Source organism: Impatiens glandulifera, chromosome 3 (genome assembly GCF_907164915.1).
Source record: "Impatiens glandulifera chromosome 3, dImpGla2.1, whole genome shotgun sequence".
In the NCBI taxonomy this organism is placed as follows: Eukaryota; Viridiplantae; Streptophyta; class Magnoliopsida; order Ericales; family Balsaminaceae; genus Impatiens; species Impatiens glandulifera.
The window spans coordinates 42,982,613-43,003,680 of record NC_061864.1 but is presented as its reverse complement, the minus strand read 5'-3'; the positions used below and the strand labels follow the sequence as shown (position 1 = coordinate 43,003,680).

At 34.1% G+C, this 21,068-nt stretch overlaps 1 protein-coding gene across 1 annotated transcript; it reads left to right on the top strand.

The window, feature by feature from the left end:
• The first annotated feature begins 15,183 nt into the window (after window positions 1-15,183).
• On the top strand, window positions 15,184-20,391 carry LOC124929099 (NAD kinase 2, chloroplastic). Its single transcript, XM_047469368.1, has 8 exons — window positions 15,184-15,678; window positions 15,768-17,432; window positions 17,806-17,927; window positions 18,002-18,143; window positions 18,696-18,917; window positions 19,002-19,076; window positions 19,863-19,964; window positions 20,044-20,391. Exons 1-8 carry the CDS (start codon window positions 15,214-15,216, stop codon window positions 20,245-20,247), a joined length of 2,997 nt encoding a protein of 998 aa, XP_047325324.1. The 5' UTR covers window positions 15,184-15,213; the 3' UTR covers window positions 20,248-20,391.
• The last annotated feature ends 677 nt before the right edge of the window (window positions 20,392-21,068 follow it).

The window sequence follows — 21,068 nt, the reverse complement described above, 5'->3', positions numbered from 1 at the left end:
AAATTTCCGGTTCGAAAGGTTTGGGATTATACAGTATTCTTATCTTTTCTTTCTTCTGATTATTTTGGACCTGCTCATTCGTCTGGAACGCGAGGAAAGGTTTTGACATACCTTAAATTGAAAACGAATTACTTTTATCCAAAATCAGATCAGATCTAGGAGGATAGAGAAATAAAACGGAGAAAGATGAAAGCAAATGAAATGAAGTTTTTACTTATTGTCAATGCTATCTGAGAACGGATCCCATCCTTCCTCACTTACTGTATATTATCATTAATATAATAATATATAGTTTTAATTTTTAATATTTGAATTATAAATATTTAATGTCATATTAATTTAATCAACAAAATATTTAATTTAATTAATATTTATTTAATTATTTTTATATATGTCTAAATGATTATATATATACCATTTATATACTAATATATCTAAATTTATTTATTTTTTAAAAATAATTAAAATCCGATTCAACCAGTGGTTTAACCGGTTGGACCGGTTGAATCGGAGTTCGCTCAAAAAACCGGGTTGATAACCGGAACGGTTTTCAAAACCTTGGAAATATCTTCATAGTAGAAATGTTCAAATAAATCACATGTGTAAATTATATTTTTAAATCAATTTAAAAAAACGTCTCTTACCTTATTAAAACTAAACTATTTTGACTGAACATTTTAAATGAGCTTAAATTAATTTATTTAAATTAAAATAAATTAATGAGCTTGGAGACATCAAAATACTATTTACAACAAAAATTAATTTTTTTATTAATAAGCTTATTTTTTAATTAAACTTGTTTTGATTAACTTGATGAGCTTAGTTTTTTTAGTTTATGAGTATTTTGTTTTGGATGAACTATCAAATACTTACAATGAAATAACCACTTATTATGAAGAATACTGTAAATAACTCATTATGGAGTTTCATAGTTCATTAACTTGTACAACTTAATTGTCTCTCCTCAAGAAAATATCATTTGCCAAATTTCAGCTTTAAACCCAATCATATAAACAAAATCATAAATTTTTATCATTATGATGGAAAAAAAATTAAGAACAACACTGAACATTTGATAAGATTTTATTTATTTTAAACACAATAAACTATTTATAAGTCACTCCATTATTTATGTGTGTATATATAAGAAATATATTCAGAATTGTTTTTTAAAATGTTATTTAGTCAAAATTATTATAATTATAATTGTAGATACTCATTTTTTATACTATAATTTTAATATAATACCGAGCAACGAATTATTTCTCAAAGATATTAATTCATATAAGAACTTATTACATGTGATTAAAATAAATAATTAATTTGAAGACAATGTGTCATTCATCGAATTCATAAATAATTTTGAACCACGTCTTTTAAATAAAATTCAAACGGTACCAATAAATAGTCTATATGGATTAGATACTCTAGGGTCGTTTGATTATTTTAATCAAAATTATGGTTTGTCTAGTTTTGATAATTGACCATTTCACACACTTTTGGGTTCTTAATAAAATGGCATAACATCGAATAATTGGATGATATGTCAAGAATGAGGTATTAAGTTCGAGTTAGTCACAAAATTGAACTTCTGTAAGGCGCTTTAGTTGTTTAAAATTTGTATTTGTAGTTTTGTTTACTCATGAGTGTTTTTTGGATGATTCATTTTCTTTCTAAAGTATCAAATCTAGGGTTATCAAATTTAGGATTTGTTTAGCTAGATTGATACAAATAAACTCATGTTATTTTTTCTTTCCCTTTTAGGTTTTTAATGAAATGACAAATAAAAAGTTTTAAAAAAGTGCATTAAAAAGAGAAGAAGAAATAAAAATATTAAAAACTTTATGGACAGCTGCATGAAGTCACTAACCATCGGGCGACAAACAACAACCGCCAGCGGAGGAAACATGCCAACTCGCTTAGTTGACCATGCATGAAGCACAGTTAACCCAGAGTCAACGAGCAAGGGAAATCAACCTTACGAAAGGGTCAATTGTCCCCTAGACACAATCAACAATCGCTTTACGCCAATGATGCACCCCGACGATTGGAGAGGACACAGTCACACAGCTACACTCTAATGATTCGTGGACACACAAGGGACCAACCTCCAATGGCCTCAGCATACTTGAAGCATATTCTTTAAATTAATTTGTTTTTAATTTCGATTGGGACTACCAAATTGATATTTGTAAAATGCCACATGACCATGAAGCAAAAAGGAATCTAACCATAATGGCCTCCGACCAAATTATCAACTAGAGATCCCCAATTTATCCCATAAATCAAAGAGAACAAAATATAGTAACATTGAAATTCAATTAGGATAGGAGGAATTGGGCCATGGACTTTTGAGGATAACTTACCCTAGGATATGAGGGGAATTTAGAATCAACGAGAGTGGGGGAGAAGCGAACTATGTTGGGAATAAAGCCGAATAATCACCACACTTGTGATAATAAACTATTGATTGGATCTTTAAGAGCGAGAAACAACAAACATAAAAAGAAATATAAATGAAATAAAAACACCAAGAATTTAACGTGAAAAACCTCCTCAAATCAAGGAGTAAAAACCACAGGACTTTTGTCCAAAAGAAGCTTCACTATAATCAAATGTTAAACACGAAACAAATGAAGATAAGAACTAAACAAAGAAAAGATCTCACTATCTCTCTACAATTTTATGCTAGATGACTTTCAGATGTGTTTTGTTAAGGTCACTTCCTCCACCTTTTATAGCAGAACGAGAACATCTCAAGAGTATTTTTCCAATAAGACAACCCTGCCCCTATTTAATACAAAAGGACTCTTGTGCTTTTGGACTTCTGGGCTTCTAGACTTCTGGGCTTTTTATTATATAGTTGGGATCCCAAACAAATAACCCAACAAACTCACCCATCACAACTATGGAAGGGTTGTTGTCAAACCCGCGGTTGAACAACAAAACTCGAACTTGCCTTTTCGTAGTGCTTTGGTTAGCATATCAACGTCATTATCATTTGTATGCACTTTCTTTAAAACCAACAACTTTTCATCTAGAAAATCATGTATCCAATAATACCTCACATCAATGTGCTTCGATCTAGAGTGAAATGTTGAGTTTTTCGCAAGGTAAATCACACTTTGACTATCACAATAAAGCATGTATTTATCCTGCACAAAACCTAGTTTAGATAATAATTTCTTAACCCAAATTAATTCTTTACAAGTTTCAGTTGCTGCAAGAAGTTCAACTTTAGCGCTTGACAACGCACCACATTTTTTAAGTTTGGATGGCCAAGCAACAACTCCCCTTGTAAAATTAATCAAATAACCAGAAGTAAATTTTCTCGAATCAACATCACCTACCATATCAGAGTCGGTATAACCATCTAAATTCGGACTCTCATTTCTAAGAAAAAGTCTCAAACTTGATGTACCTCGAAGATATCTCAATACACATTTGTCAGCTTCCAAATATTTTTTTTCCTGAATTGGAAAAGAACCTACTCACAATGCTAACGACATGTACAATATCTGGTCTTATGCTAACCATGGCATACATAATACTTCCAACAGAAAAACCAAAAGTAATATTATTCATATCTTCTCTTTCATCATCGTTTGAAGGACAAAGTTCAGAGCTAAATTTAAATTGTGCTGCAAGAGGTGTGGAAACACTATTGACCTTCTCTATATTTAATCTCTGCAACACTTTCTCAATATATCGTTCTTGAGACAAGCATAATTTCTTTGTCTTTCTATCACGACTGATTCTAATTCCAAGAATTTGATTCGTTGGTCCAAGATCCTTCATCGCAAAGGACTCCCCTAAATCTTGGTTCAACCTATTAGTTCTCACAGCACTTTGAACAACAATAAGCATGTCATCAACATAAAGTAAGAGAATAATAAAGTCATTAAAAGAGAATTTTTGCACAAAAACTCAATGGTCATAAGTAGTCTTCTTATAGTCGTGTTCCTTCATGAACAACTCAAACTTCTTGTACCATTGACGTGGAGCTTGTTTCAAGCCATACAAGATTTTCTTCAATCTGCAAACATAATTCTCTTTACCCATGACCTTAAACCCGTTCGTGGGTTTGGTCGACTGAAAGAGAGCAAGTGGATTCATGTAAATCTCTTCTTCTAATTCACCGTGAAGAAAAGCCGTCTTCACGTCCATTTGTTCAACTTCCAAATCAAGATTAGCTGCCAAATTCAAGACAACTCTAATTGAAGTTATTTTAACAACAGGAGAAAATATTTCATCAAAATCAATACCCTTTCTTTGACTAAACCCTTTGATAACCAAACGAGCTTTATATCGTGGAGATGAAGTATGCTCATCTTGCTTTAGTCTATACACCCACCTATTTTTAAAAGCTTTCTTTCCTTTTGGTAATTCTACCAACTCAAATGTATGATTTTCATGTAAAGATTTCATCTCATCTTTCATAGCATCAACCAATTCTTCGCTATTTTTAGCCTCTTCATATGACTCTAGCTCCCTGCCCATCCGTCACCAACGTATATTCATTAGGAGAATATCTAGTTGAAGGTTGTCGATCTCTCGTAGATCGTCTATGGAATTGTAGGTAATTCACTTGGTTCGCTACTATCATTCTCCATGTGAAAATCATGTTCACCCTTAGTATCATCCTCTTGCATCCAATTTTCTGTTGAAATAGATGAATTAGATAAATGAACTTTATCTAAATTTATTGAGTCACTTTTCCCCTTAAACTCATCGTCTTTAGCTTGATCACTTCCCTTAGTAGTCTCATCTTCAAAGAAGATAACGTCACGACTTCTGACAAGCTTCTTTATAACTAGATCATACATTTTGTAGTCGAACTCATCTTGGCTATAACCCAAGAAGATGCACTCACGGCTCTTCACATCCAACTTTGATCTTTCATCCTTTAGAATGTGAACAAAGAACCTGCATCCAAATACTCGTAGGAAAGATGTTTATTTGTCCATATATACCTTATTTGGAACTTCACCATCCAAAGAAACTATATGACTGAAATTAATAATATGTACCACCGTATGTAATGCTTCACCCCAAAATGTTAAAGGAAACTGTGTTTTTAAAAGCAAGCATCTAATCCTCTCAACAATTGTCATGTTCATCTTTTCTATAAGGCAATTCAACTCAAGTGTCTTTGGAGGTGTCTTTTGGTGTCTGATCCCATATCATTTGTAGTATGCATCAAATGGACCACAATACTCACCACCATTATCACAACTAATACACTTGATCTTCTTTCCAATCTCTCTTTCAATAAGAGCATGAAATTCCTTGAAATTATTTAAAACTTCATCTTTTGTTTTCAAAACATAAATCCAAAGCTTCCTAGAATGATCATCAATAAACGTTACAAAGTAAATAGCACCATTATTAGTTTGTACCTTTAAAGGTCCATAAACGTCTAAATGCATCAATTCTAAGAGATCTGACTTTCTTGAGGGAGGATTATGCTTGAACGATACTCGAGTTTTCTTTCCCACAAGACAATGAGAACAATTCTCCAAATCTATCTCACTCAAACCCATAATATCATTTTGCTTAACTAGAAAATTCAACCCATTTTCAATAATGTGACCAAGTCTTCGGTGCCATAACTTTGAAGCTTCTTTACCTCGTACAACATTCACATTATCTTTATTTATTAAAGATTGCATTAAATATAAATTTGAAAACTTATCTCCTTGAGCTACAACGAGGTTACCTTTCAAAAGTTTCCATTTTCCAGAACCAAAAGAGCTTAAGAAACCATCATCATTGAGCTTTCCAGTTGAAATCAAATTCAACCTCATGTCTAGAGCATGTCGAACATCTTTAAGAAGCAACTTCGATCCATTGCTAGATTCTAGGCAAACATCGCCAATACCAATAACCTTACTTACAACATTATTACCCATCTTTAATACTCTAAAATTACTAGAAGTATAAGATTTAAAGTAATTTTTCTTTGGCGTAATATGTATGGTAGCTCTTGTGTCAAACACCCAAGTTGACTCATCACATACAAGGTTATTTGTATTTCTCGTTGTGAACAGTGAAGAGATCATAAGTAGTTGCTGAGATGCGATCTTCACAATCATCTTTCTTTTGCTTAAATATGTTCGCTTCATTTTTCAGCTTATGACAGTTCTTCTTCATGTGTCCACTTTTTCCACAATGGTAACATTCAGTTGGCTTGTATTTTGATTTAGACTTGTTCCGACTCTTATGCCTCGACTTATCTTTCTCACCTCTACTATTTTGTCTTCCCCGATTTTCAGCAACAAACACATTTAACTATGATGAAGAGCCTTGATATTTTCGTCTCAATTCTTCATTTAAGACACCACTTTTGGCCATCTCCAATGTTACTGCACCATTAGAAACAGAGTTACAAAGAAAAACTTTAATAGTCTCCCATGAATTAGGAAGAGTGGTCAATAACCAAAGCCCTTGAATATCATCTTTGAAGTTTATACCCATTCCTGACACCTGATCAAGAATACCCTAAAACTCATTCAAGTGATCAGTCATAGAAGTTCTATCACTATAACTCAAATGAATAATCTTTTGGAGCAAAAATAATTTGTTACTTCCAGTCTTTGAAGCATATAAATTCTCAAGCTTACCCCCACAAAGTAGATGCATTTGTCTCATGCTATATGTGGTTATAAACATTCTCTTCAGCAAATTGACGAATAAAACCACATACATTTTCATGCTCAAAAGCCCATTTCTCATTAGATTTGGAGAAGGGTTTCTCAGTACCAAAAATAGGTAAATGCAAAGAGTTCACAAATAGAAGATCTTTTATTTTATCCTTCCAAATATGATAGTTTGAACCATTCAAAAAAATCATTATATTTGTGTTAATCTCCATAAACCAATCAAAAAATAAACATGTTTGAACCAAGCTTTGATACCTCTATGTTGGGAATAAAGCGGAAAAATCACAACACTTGTGATAATAAACTATTCCCCACTTGATTGGATCATTAAGAGCAAAAAACAACAAACATAAAAGGAAATATAAATGAAACAAAAAACATAAAGAATTTAACGTGGAAACCCTCCTTAAATCAAGGAGTAAAAACCACGGTACTTTTGTCTAAAAGAAGCTTCATTATAATCAAATGTTAAACACGAAACAAATGAAGATAAGATTTAAATAAAGAAGAGATTTCACTATCTCTCTACACGTGTATGCTAAATGACTTTCAGATGTGTTTTGATAAGGTCACTTCCTCCACCTTTTATAGCAGAACGAGGACAGCTCAAGAGTCTTTTTCCAATAGGACAACCCTGTCCTTATTTAATACAAAAGGACTCTTGAGCTTCTAGACTTCTAGGCTTCTATACTTTTAGACTTTTAAACTTCTGGGTTTCTTAAACAGGTTGTGATTTTTATTATATAGTTGGGAGACCAAACAAAAAAACCCAACAGAAGCGAGAACAAATATTTCCATTGGAGAGCTTTGAAGGTTTTTGAGCGATTTTAGGATTTTGAAATAGGTCACTTTAGGACTTGTGATTCATTACATTAGTTGGTAGGAGAGTTAAGGAATCTTAGTCGATTGTAGGTAAGTTGTCATTCTTCTTGTAGTTCGATTTATTAATGAATATATATTTTATTGTTCTTGAGTAAATGTAGTCTTTATTTCTTTATAATGGGTTCATATGTTGATTGAGAAACATTTCTCATGAGTTTGTGAAGCTTCATATGGAAACTAATTTTGTTAAATTCATTTACAATCAAAACGCCAAATTTTAGTTGATTTTTTAAAAAGGGTAATTGGTGTTATTGAGTTCTTAATCAAGAACAACGATTGAGGTATTTGGAATGTGTTGGATTCATCGGAAGTGATTGATTTCACTATTTAAAAGATTTCTAAAAAGTTTTGAAAAAAAAAAGTTCTTGTCATATTTTGATGCTAATTTATATTTGGAATAAGGAAAAACTGATCACATTTTAATAAGGATTGGTTGAACCATTTTATATTGGGGAAAGGTACTTATTGAATTCTGTTTTTTGAGTCGGATGTAGTTGGCTTTTTGTTGTTGTTCTGTAATCCGTTTATAGGAAAAAATTAAGCTACTCCTAGGAATTGAATTGGGACCTCGCCCCTTGTATACACCTAAACTCTATGTCCTAGACCCGTGCCCATACATCTAGATGCATCCACAACCCTCGTGCCTTAACTGCCCTAGTCTTGGCCCACAACTAGGCACCCTGCTCCACGTTTCGCTTCTCTCTACTGACTCGGGATCGAATCCCTAATTACCTTTATTTTTTAATTACTCATAAAGACCTTGCCATTACCCCTTATACCGTATGTCACAACCCATTTAAATAGGGGTAAAGATGTCAAACCCACAAGGTGCATACTCTAGAATTTCTAGGTATGTGATAGAACTCTCTAGGAGTTCTTAAAACTATATTGATAGTGTAACTCTCTAAAAATTCTCTAAGAGTTCCTATGTCTATGTTAGATAATAGAATTATTTATAAAACCCTAGGTTAAGGATCTAGAAAGATTCATTCCCTTGTATATAAACAAGTCTTGACCATAAACCAAACACATTATCTCACACTTGTAAGCAACAAGAAATAGACAAGATATTCTCTAAGCTCTTTCTCTCTCAAAGTGTTCCTTCTTCTTGCATCTTTTAAGAGGTTGACTAGCTAGTATTTAGACAATCTAGCCTAGTGCCGCAGGGGATGATGATATATTTAGTGACCGGGTTTCATCTAGTGACAAGTGGTATTAGAGCCAAAGTGGTATCAGAGTAAAAGTGGTATCATATCCATGTTTTTGCTTCCACATTCAAGAGAAGATTGTGCTATAAGAGATTGATTTAGGATCCAAAGTCACAAAGGTTTCGACTAGTCAAGAGAAGGACAAGGGACCCATGAGGGGAAAGTTCCTCGAGAGATGTGATGATATGAAAGCGTGGGTGACCCGACTTAGGAAGGCATGTGCGAGCACCGGGAGGCTCTCGAGGTGTTGAGCGTGGTGGTCGATAGGGTGATGGGGTTGGATGAGGCATGTGAAAAGTTGGAGAATGAAGTCATAGGAATCATTAACAATTAGAATTGTAGCATTCGAGACGAAGTGTTGGGATCGGTTCGAGGGGGCTTTAATGATATCACGAATGTAGTGCTCGAGACAATCCGAAGAGAAGTCCAAACGATGATCGACGCTATCCAAAGGGAGATGATGGGGAGGATTGAATCGATGAAAGGTCAGATCTGGTGGAATGGAGGGAAACTTCGAGGTGTGGCACCATATCGAATAGATGTTCCAATGAAAACTTCATTCAAAGGCTCGAGGAATGCAAGGGAAGTTGAGGACTTCCTTTGGAACATAGAACGGTACTTTTAAGCATCAAGCATACTTGATGATCATACTAAGTTGGAAATAACACTTTTCTTCCTGCACGAGATGGCACTATTATGGTGGAGGAGGAGTGAAAAAGACATTGAACGACGCACTTTGAGAATGAAAACATGGGCAAACTTCAAGACCGAGTTCAAGCGCCAATTCTTCCCAAAGAACGCCGATTTTGAGGCATAGAATCAGCTAAGTCAACTTGCGCACAAAAGGACCATCAAAGAGTATTTGAAGGAGTTCCAAGAATTGATGCTCGAGTTAACTAGTCTAACGGAACAAGAGGCTCATTTTGCGTTTTTTAATGACCTAAAAACATATGCAAAGTTCGAGTTGCAAAGGGCCAAGGAGTAGAACGTCTCCGAGGAAATTGCGGTTGTAGAGAGGTTGATAGAGCTCAAGGTGATCGTGGACAAGCCGAAGTTCATCATAGATGATGAGGAGAAAGGTGGGGAAGACCTCCCACCAAGAAATGGAATCCACACAATAACTTAGGGAGGTAAGCCGACGAATCAGGTAAGCCAATAGTCTATCGTATTTGTGGTGCTCATAATCACATAAAGTTTATGTGCTCGTTTAAGGGGGGAAAGGTTGCAGCGGTTAAGGGAATCGAGTCCGCCGAGGAGGAAGAACATACTCAAATAAGAACCCTTAAACTTCTCAATGCTGTGAAGGCTAGTGTTGTAGAGTTGATCAAGGGAACAAAGAGGGGTTCGATGTTCGTGGAGGCCTTAATCGGGGAAGGCGGATCAAAGCACTAGTGGATACTAGAGCTACTCATAACTTCATGTGTTAAGGAGTGGCCAAGGCATTGAGTCTTCGCATCAACCCAACAAGGGGGACGGTCAAGAATACAACAGCCAAACCGGTGGTTGGGGAGGCTTAGGAAGTGCACACTAGGATCGGAGGCTGGAAGGGAATAGTCTCGTTTACGTTAGACCCTATAGATGACTACGATATAGTGTTGGGACTACAATAGTTCGATCAAGTACACACTTATATAATGCTTTATTCTGATTCACTAATCATTTTGGATCATAGGAAGACTAGAGTGATACCAACAAGAAGAGAATTAGAAGAAATGGGCATGTTCTCGGCAATGCGATTTAGCCGAGGTTGCAAACTTGGTAAAGGGACATTTTCCACTTTTGCTATGACGGATGATGGGGACGGTTCCATTGGAAAAAGGTAAATACCCGAGGAAGTCCATATAGCATGTGTGGAGGCCTTTGAGGGGTTCAAGGCCAAAGACACTAACCAACCATCAACTGTACAAAGTTTGGGCACAAGGTATGTCGGTCAAAGTATGTCCACCTTCACTCCCGCTGAAGAAGAGGAAGTAGATCATCCTCAAACATCTTTGGAAAAAGCAACCTAGAAGATGAAGAAATTGGTAAATGTGTAGAGACGTGCAATCGAGTTTAAGGAGGGGGCGAGGAATGGGGAAATTACTCCCGCAAAAATTTAAGTCTCTATGATTTGTTCTCAAGGGACTTGTGCGTAAATATGAGGGACCATTTAAAATTGAGAGACGTGTGGTAAACATCTCATATCGGTTGGCGCTAACCATTATAAATCAAACCGAGTATTAGTCTAAGGTCGAGTCGAGGATGGCCACAACTTAGGTGGAGGGAAATGTCACGGCCCATTCAAATGGAGTGAAGATGTCAATCCTAAAAGGTACATACTCTAGAAAGTTCTAAGTATGTGATTGAACTCTCTAAGAGTTATTAAAACTAGGTTAATATTATAACTCTTTAGAATTCTCTAGGAGTTCCAAGGTCTATGTTATATAATAGAAGTATCTAGAAAACCCTGGGTTAAGGAGGATCTACAAAAATCCACCCCCTTCTATATAAACAAGTCTTGGCCATAAACCAAACACCTTACCTCACATTTGTAAGCAAAACACAATAGACAAGATATTCTTCAAGCTCTTTCTCTTTAAAAGTGTTTTTTCTTCTTGCATCTTTTAAGAGACTAACTAGCTAGTATTGAAGCAATTTAGCCTATTGTCGCATAAAATGAGGAGTTCTTCGGTGACTGAGTTTCTGTCCGTGACAGTAAGCCCTTAAAAAGTATATAAAAATGATCTCACGGGGTTTGAACCCTAGGACCTCTTGTCTACGTGTGACTCCTCCCAAGAAAACCTTGATCCATCCAAGCATAAACCACCCCAATGTCCTAGCCCTAAGGCATGCACCCTGGCTCTATTGCATGTGTCTAAGGTTTAACCATGGACCATTTGACAAGGTCAACGTGGTTTAAGGCGCCATTCGTTTCACTTTATTTTGTAGGCTGCTATTTGTCATGTTTGGATCTTTCTTAATTCTAAAAAAATCTTTAAAATATAAAATGAATAAATAAATATTTTCCAACATAATATAGAAAATTATTTATCTAAGGCCCTATTTGGAATTATTTTATTTTTTAACTTTTATTTTTAATTTATTTTTCAAGTATTTTTGAGACTTTGCCTTAGCATATATGTACTTTTTTTTTATCAATTTTCTTTATTTATAGAAAATGATATAACTTAGGCCCTATGAACATATTAATATGAACCTAGTCAAAAACTTAGGTTCTGATTTTATCCGTAGACGTATGTACTAGGATTGATAAATAAACAAAAGGTAAAAGAAGTATTTTGGAGATAAAACCAAACTATAGATGCTACCGCCTATGTCTTTTGGAGATAAAACTGACTTTGAGATAAAATCGATATAAGATACTACCGATTATGTTTTAAGAGATAAAACCGAACTATAGATACTACCGACTACGTCTTTTGGAGATAAAACCGACTTTGAGATATAACTGATTTTGAGATACTACCGGTTACGTCTTAAGAGATAAAATCGAACTGTAGATACTACTGGCTACGTCTTTTGGAGATAAAACCGACTTTGATATATAACTGATTCTAAGATACTACCGGTTACGTCTTAAGAGATAAAACTGAACTACATATACTACCGGTTACGTCTTTTGGAGATAAAACTGACTTTGAGATATAACTGATTCTGAGATACTACCGGTTACGTCTTAAGAGATAAAACCGAACTATAGATACTACTGGCTACGTCTTTTGGAGATAAAATCGAACTGCTTTATTTCCGGTTTTCTTTATCCTACATGAAATTTAAACTTGGTTAAGTTCTTTATTAATAGTTAATTAATGCTAATAATTAATTACCTATTTTTATCTAACAATGAGGGAATAATAATTTGAATTGAGAGTGAATGTTTATAATGGATCATTGAAGGAGAATGAATGGTGGTATATGTGAGTACAAATGTGAGAGAATTGTGGTTCAAATTAAATTGGTATTCTCTTGGAGAGACCTAACCCAATATGTAGTATATGTGATTGTGAATTTGAGAGATTGGTGGTTCGAATTGTAGTGCCAACTGCCTTCTCTCTTGTCAAGAACTAGGAATGGTGGTTCAAATTTAAGCGGTAATCGCCTTCTCTCTTGTCGAGACACACATTGCTCTCAACTTCGTTACTTTTTTGACCTCATGGAAAATTATGGCAAATGATTTTTGAAAGAATGACCACAATTTTACGCTTTGTAGTTCGCGATGTTAAAGTTTTATCAAATCATTGGGTCCTCGCACGACAAGTTTGTTTAGAGTAAACGAATCGGTAGTTAATTTGCGGGTTGACCCATCCATAAAATTTGAAGCGATTAAATTCAAAAAATAAGATTAAAATGACATATATAAGTCTTAAACTTGCAATGATAATACAAGTATAACACCTTAATTAATAAGCTAATAGGACTTTATATTTTAAAATTAATATAAAATTTGATAAATAAATCGTAATGGTGTTTGATTGAGGACTCTATAGTTTTGTAATTAAAACCAATTTTATCACGTGCACTTAATTTGGTAGAGACTTTTGGGATGTATATGAATAAATGTGTGGTGTGTTTAAGTTCATCTATAATCTATAATCTATAATCTATAATATATATATATATATAATGATGCTTAATATTTAAAGTGTCCGGATTGCCGGGTCGAGAGGTGTGGTTAATTTGGATATATGTGAGAGTAAATGGATATTTGAGTCGGATTGTGGGTTGAGCCGCCCATAAACTTAAAACAGTTAAAAATAAAATTAAAAATGCTATAAGTATGGTTTGAACTTGCAACCTAACAGAACAAGTACAACCTTTTAACCAACTAGACTAATAATAATTTATATTTTAAGTTCAACCCAAATTTTGATAAACGCGTGACATTTTAACAATATAAGTTCAACTTTTTAACTAACTAATCTATATATATATAATGATGCTTAATTTTTAAAGTGTCCGGATTGCCGGGTCGAGAGGTGTGGTTAATTTGGATATATGTGAGAGTAAATAGATACTTAGGTCGGATTGTGGGTTGACCTGCCCATAAACTTAAAACGGTTAAAAATAAAATTAAAAATGTTATAGGTATGGTTCGAACTTGCAACCTAACAAAACAAATACAACATTTTAACCAATTAAGCTAATAACACTTTATATTTTAAATTCAACCCAAAATTTGATAAACGTGTGACATTTTAACAATATAAGTTCAACTTTTTAACTAACTAATCTATATATATATAGTCTATATATATATAATGATGCTTAATTTTTAAAGTGTCCAGATTGCGGGTCGAGAGCTGTGGTTAATTTGGATATATGTGAGAATAAATGGATACTTGGGTCGGATTGTGGGTTGACCCGCCCATAAACTTAAAACGGTTAAAAATAAAATTAAAAATGTTATAGGTATGGTTTGAACTTGCAACTTAACAAAACAAGTACAACCTTTTAACCAACTAGGCTAATAACAATTTATATTTTAAATTCAACCCAAAATTTGATAAACGCGTGACATTTTAACAATATAAGTTCAACTTTTTAACTAACTAATATATATATATATATATATATATATATATATATATATTTAATTATGTTTAATTTTTAAAGTGTCCAGATTGCCGGGTCGAGAGGTGTGGTTAATTTGGATATATGTGAGAGTAAATGGATACTTGGGTCGGATTGTGGGTTGACCCGCCCATAAACTTAAAACGGTTAAAAATAAAATTAAAAATGTTATAGGTATGGTTCGAACTTGCAACCTTACAAAACAAGTACAACCTTTTAACCAACTAAACTAATAACAATTTATATTTTTAATTCAACCTAAAATTTGATAAACGCGTGACATTTTAACAATATAAGTTCAACTTTTTAACTAACTAATCTATATATATATAATCTATATATATATAATGATGCTTAATTTTTAAAGTGTCCGGATTGCCGGGTCGAGAGTTGTGGTTAATTTAGATATATGTGAGAGTAAATGGATACTTGGGTTGAATTGTGTGTTGACCCGCCCATAAAATTTTTACCGTAATGTTTTTTTCACGATTTTTTATATTATTATTCGTGCAAATACACGGGATACATGCTAGTTTAGAATTAGAAACATTTATTTATAATGTGCACACAAGTAGGTGTATCTAAAAATAAAACTAACTCATTTGTAATTTGTGATTTTGTTTGATAATGTGGATGGTGCTTTTATTAGTAGAAATTTGTAAATCTCATGTAAACTAATAGTGTTGATAATATTTTTCACTTTGATGACTATTTTTACCACTCTTCAACTTAGTTTTAATAACTAAAAAGAAAGTTACTTGATTTTCTGATAAAGTCGAGCACTTGTTTGGAATCCGGTTTTTGAGGATTGTTGTAAGTAAGAATCACTCATGTCAAAAGGCATTCAAGGTTTTAACATGTGAGGCACTATCTGGAGAAAGAAATGAAGGATGGATATCAAACTTTTCAGAGCAAGAAGACAAACCCATCTCCAATTTTCATTCTTTCTCTTGCCCGCGATATTATCCACATGCTATTCTCTCTCTCCACCCAAATTACGCAAATTTCACCCATTATTGTTCAACGCGAATATATGCTACAGATATAAGAATCTTCGTCCAAAGCAAAAAGTAAAGCGATTCCCCAATTTTCAAGCTGGCATGGCATGCTGTTGTTCATGCCACTACAATTTCGTCGCCGACATGAATCGAGCAGCTGGAGCCGCATCCATAGCTTATAAGACCCATTTCTCTACTCTTTCTATCGATAAATTCCCAAGAACTCCCAAGAATCCTCGGCTCGGATTTGGGTTTCTGTTTCGGAGAAAGGATCGATTGTTTAAACGGCAGTTTGGGTTTATAGCATGTGCAGAGATCCCTAAACCCTTCTCCCCAAACATCGGACTTGATTCTCAGGTGATTTGGGTTTTGTAAGCTCTTCCAATTGATGTATAATTGTTTCTTGAAATTACCAATTAATCTTGTTTTTTTCTTTCTATTCACAGCCCTATGAGCTATCACAGTTATCTTGGATTGGTCCGGTTCCAGGAGACATTGCAGAACTTGAGGCATACTGTAGAATCTTTAGAGCAGCTGAACGCCTCCACAATTCATTAATGGATACACTTTGCAATCCCATAACAGGTGAATGTAAGGTTTCCTATAGCTTCCCTTCTGAAAACAATCCACAATTGGAAGACAAAATAGTTTCAGTACTTGGTTGTATGGTATGTCTTTTAAATAAAGAAAAAGAGGATGTTCTTTCCGGAAGATCATCTATTGTAAACTCTTTCCGTGTTAAAGATGCAAGTTTAATTGAAGATAAGCTTCCACCACTTTCCATCTTTAGAGGAGAGATGAAAAGGTATTGTGAGAGCTTACACGTTGCTCTAGAAGATTTTCTTACAGTTGATGATGACAAAAGAAGCTTGAATGTTTGGAGAAATTTGCAGAGATTGAAGAATGTCTGTTATGATTCTGGATTTCCTCGTTCTGATAACAACCCTTGCAATACTTTGTTTGCGAACTGGAAACCGATCTATTTTTCCTCAGAGAACAATGAATCAGACCCCTCAGGGGATTCTGGAGTTGCTTTCTGGAGTGGCGGGCAAGTAACAGAAGAAGGTTTAAATTGGTTATTAGAGAAGGGATTTAAAGTAATAGTAGATCTTAGAGAAGAAATCATTAGAGATGATTTCTATCGAGCTAGATTGGATAATGCAGTTTTATCTGGTGAAATCGAACTGATCAAACTCCCTGTTGAAATTGGCAGGGCACCTTCAAAGGAACAGGTTGAGCAGTTCTCTGCTTTACTGATGGATACTTTAAGAAAACCTGTTTATCTCCACAGTAAGGAAGGATTTAGGAGAACTTCTGCCATGATTTCGAGATGGAAGCAATATATGACGCATTACAAATCTCAAGTAGATGATGCAATACAAATTTTGGATTCAACAAATGGTTCTGCTAGTGAATTTCAAACCCAAGTTTCTTCCTTGACTCAAAACGATGATCAAATCAACGATACTGCTTTCTCGGTTGGAATAGACCCTTTCAAGTCGCAGTTACCTCCTTGCAATATCTTTTCTAGGAAAGAGATGTCCAATTTTTTCAAAAGCAATAAGGTATCTCCTCTGATTTACTCCAAAAATAAGGTAATAAAGTTGGAGGACCCATTAAAATCTTACAATGGGACAACTCAGAAAACTGAGATTGCTAAGAGCAATCAAGAACAGGGATTTGTAGAATCCAAAATTTCGAATGGATTTGTTGGGAGTTACGATCGTGTTCGTTCTCCACTTACTGTGAACGGAACAGCTAGTTATAATACCAGTTCAACAGCCGAATCGGATGAGGGAAATGAATCTCCAGGTGAAGAAGAGGTGAGGGAAACGAGTCTGGCCATGTTTGATTCAGATAGTTTAGTCCCAATTGATAACAATATGTGTGCTTCTGAAACTGGGGTGGTGAGAATACAATCTAGAAGAAAAGCCGAAATGTTCTTAGTTCGAACAGATGGATTTTCTTGCTCAAGAGAAAAAGTAATGGAATCGTCCTTGGCTTTCACCCATCCAAGCACCCAGCAACAATTGCTTATGTGGAAATCACAGCCAAAAACTGTCCTGTTGCTGAAGAAGCTTGGTCAAGAACTTATGGAAGAAGCTAAAGAGGTGTGTAGCACATTGAGATCTTTTTTTTATTTACAACAGTTGGTCTCAGTATGCATAAATCAAATATTTAAAGTAATCGTTTTTTCTTGATATTTTTGCAAATACCCATTTGGAAGAACTTTTGTTTTTGGATTTAAATCTGTATCTAGATGTGAAACCGCCGATAAATTTTGAAATATGTGTTTGACAAAGTTCTGTTTTCAAACATGATCTCATCACACTCCACATCCATCCATATGAGATATCTGACCAAAAAATAAAGTGTTTCCAGAAATGGAACCATTTTAGTGGGGTGTAGATTTTAAACAAATGGTTTCAGTCCATTATCACTGACTTCTCCATGCATATGATTGGATTTTAATATGAAATGCAGGTGGCTTCTTACTTGTATCACCAAGAGAAAATGAATGTTCTTGTTGAACCAGAAGTGCACGACATTTTTGCTCGAATTCCTGGATTTGGATTTGTTCAGACTTTCTATAGTCAAGATACTAGGTAGTAATTTACCATTTTGCAAATGGAGATGCTTTTTCTTTGTATAAACGATATGTGAGTTTCCCTTCATGCAGTGATCTTCACGAAAGGGTTGACTTTGTAGCATGCCTGGGTGGGGATGGGGTCATATTGCACGCATCAAATTTATTCCGAGATGCTGTTCCTCCGGTGGTATCATTTAATCTTGGATCCCTTGGATTTCTCACATCTCATAGTGTATGTAACCAATTTTTTTCACTTTTTGAAGTTTACTTTACAATGTGGGTTTTGTTTAAAGTAAATAAGATGATTTTTTTAGAAGACCCTGTTTGATAAATAGTTTTTGTGTTTGTATTGTCCACTATGCCCTTTGAATTATAGATGAAAAGATAGGACTTCTTTTGAATGCATTTAAAAAAAAGAAGTTAAGATTAATGGTATTTTAGTTGATGATTTGATAAATTCAAATAACCCTTCATCAAACAAGACCCTGTTTATTATTATTATTATTATTATTATTATTATGAACAGCGATAACTTTTAATATTACAACATCTATATCAAATCTTGAACATGTGACTGCAACATTGTTATGAACAAATGACTTAATGGAGACTATATTGAATTTGAAAAATTGACTGTACTTTTGCTTCTAGGTCCAAACAATTTAAGTTATGTCTGATATTAGATTAGTATAGGGGATTAGTTGTTCCTTTTTGGTTCAAAGGTTATTAAGCTTCTAGCTTTCTCCATACAAATAATTCCTTTCTGATGTTGTGTTTGATTCAGTTTGAAGATTATAGGCAGGACTTAAAACAAGTTATCTATGGGAGCACATTGGATGGTGTTTACATAACACTTCGCATGCGCCTTCGATGCGAAATATTTCGTAGAGGAAAAGCAATGCCTGGTAAAGTTTTTGATGTTCTCAATGAGATTGTTGTTGATCGCGGTTCAAATCCTTATCTTTCCAAAATTGAATGCTTCGAACATGACCGCCTTATTACTAAGGTATCAAGAATATTCCCCTTAAAGTTTTGACAAACTTTTTAACTTATTTTATTTAAAGTTAATATTTCTCTTAACTTCCTCTAGGTGCAAGGTGATGGAGTCATTGTCGCCACTCCTACTGGTAGCACTGCTTACTCCACGGCTGCAGGAGGTTCCATGGTAAGCCTTCTATGCAGGATTAGTATGAATAAACTGACAATCACTTGTTCGATTTCCATAAAAATATATTGGTTTTTTCTTTAATCTTCTCCCCCATATCAATTAAAAGGCATTTTCTGGAAAACACAATGTGCCCGTGTTAAAATAAAATAGTGGAGGCTAGTGGCAACACTTACAAAAACAAAGTACCTAATATCAAAAGAGGTGCAAAATGAACGAGGTTAATAAAGACAATTAAACCCAAATTGAATGGGGAAAGTACCTTTGGGACTATTTCACCTTTGAAACATAAACTGTAATGGTAGTATTAGAATATATTAATATATTAGTATAGGGGTAGTACAGTAATCAGCTAGTATAGGGGTAGTATGGTAATTGGCTTCGTAGCTTATAAATAGTTAGAGTACTGTCTTATTAGGGGCAATATATATGAGATTAGAATAATATTAGTTCATTCATTACCCCCACATCAAAACATGTTTCTGGCTATCTGTCTATCTTAGTGCTTGTTTGATGTAGGGTTATTTGAAAAAGAAAATGTAAATAGATTATTGAGAAAAATATTCTTTAATTAGAAAGTTGATTATTTGGGTTAATGACCAAAATACCCTTCTTAGAGAGTTGATTATCTGGATCATTATTGTGTTTAGCAGTTCTCATGGTTTGTCAGCTGAAAGCATTCTGTTATCGACATGTCACATGTAGATCTTGGGAGAATTTCAAAATGAATTTTTAATTTCAGAAGAAATGTATAAGGTGGTTAACAAGAACAATACAAAAGTGCAGGTACATCCAAACGTTCCTTGCATGCTCTTTACGCCAATCTGCCCGCATTCACTCTCATTCAGACCTGTTATACTTCCAGATTCAGCTCGGCTTGAATTAAAGGTACTACAAACAATCTTTTTAGCTCAATTTCTTGTTTTTACCATTTTTTATTAGAATAATTGTTCAACAATAATTTCAGATACCGCAAGATGCAAGAAGCAATGCTTGGGTGTCTTTTGATGGGAAGAGAAGACAACAGCTCTCACGGGGCGATTCCATCAGGATTTGCATGAGCAAACATCCATTACCGACAGTTAACAAATATGATCAAACGGGTGACTGGTTTCGTAGCTTGATTAGATGCCTCAATTGGAACGAGAGACTTGACCAGAAGGCCTTATGAATCCTATTAAACATTACTTTTTTTCTTTGGTCATAACAGCTTCATGATGTAGATAATAGAATATCTGTACAGATTCTGTATACGAATTAGCCATATTGCTATAGTACGAGCCTCTAAAATGTACTATACTCTTTATTCCTCAAATTGGGTCTCAAATATATACAGGAATTGATACTACTCAAAACTCAATATAGTTTTGCCCCAATATTGAACTGGTTTTTTATAATTTTTAACGTTATAATATGATATATTTATAATTTCAATCGTTATAACATTGTATATTTATAATTTTTTTTAAAACAGACAAATATATTTTAAAAAGAAACTTTAAAATGAAATCCGTTTATGGAATTTAAAATAAATCAAATTGTCAATTACCAATGACAATCCTTTTGCAAAGTTAGGTTTTGTTTATCATCTCCTTTTGTGCTTTTTCTCTCAAATTCCTTACAGAATAATATTTTTGTTTATTAAAAAAAATAGATATATGATATAAAAAAAGGCTACAAGTATTTTTCTTTTTATTACTAAATTTTGCATAATTTCTAAATATGTGGATATAGTACTATTTTTTTTATATAATAATGGGAAATGATACAGAGCGGTAAATTTGGGCGGAAAAAACGTAGGGAATGACATGGCATGGTAACGTGTCAATTTTAATCAAATTCTATCTTCATTCTTCCGTAAATTTTTTCTCTCTCCTAAACCTGGTTATGTCTTTCGTCTTTTTCTCCCCTGTTCACACGAAGTGATACCTCAAATCCACAGAACTCACTAAAAATCATTTTCGATTCATTCTTCGTTCGATTCGTTCGTTC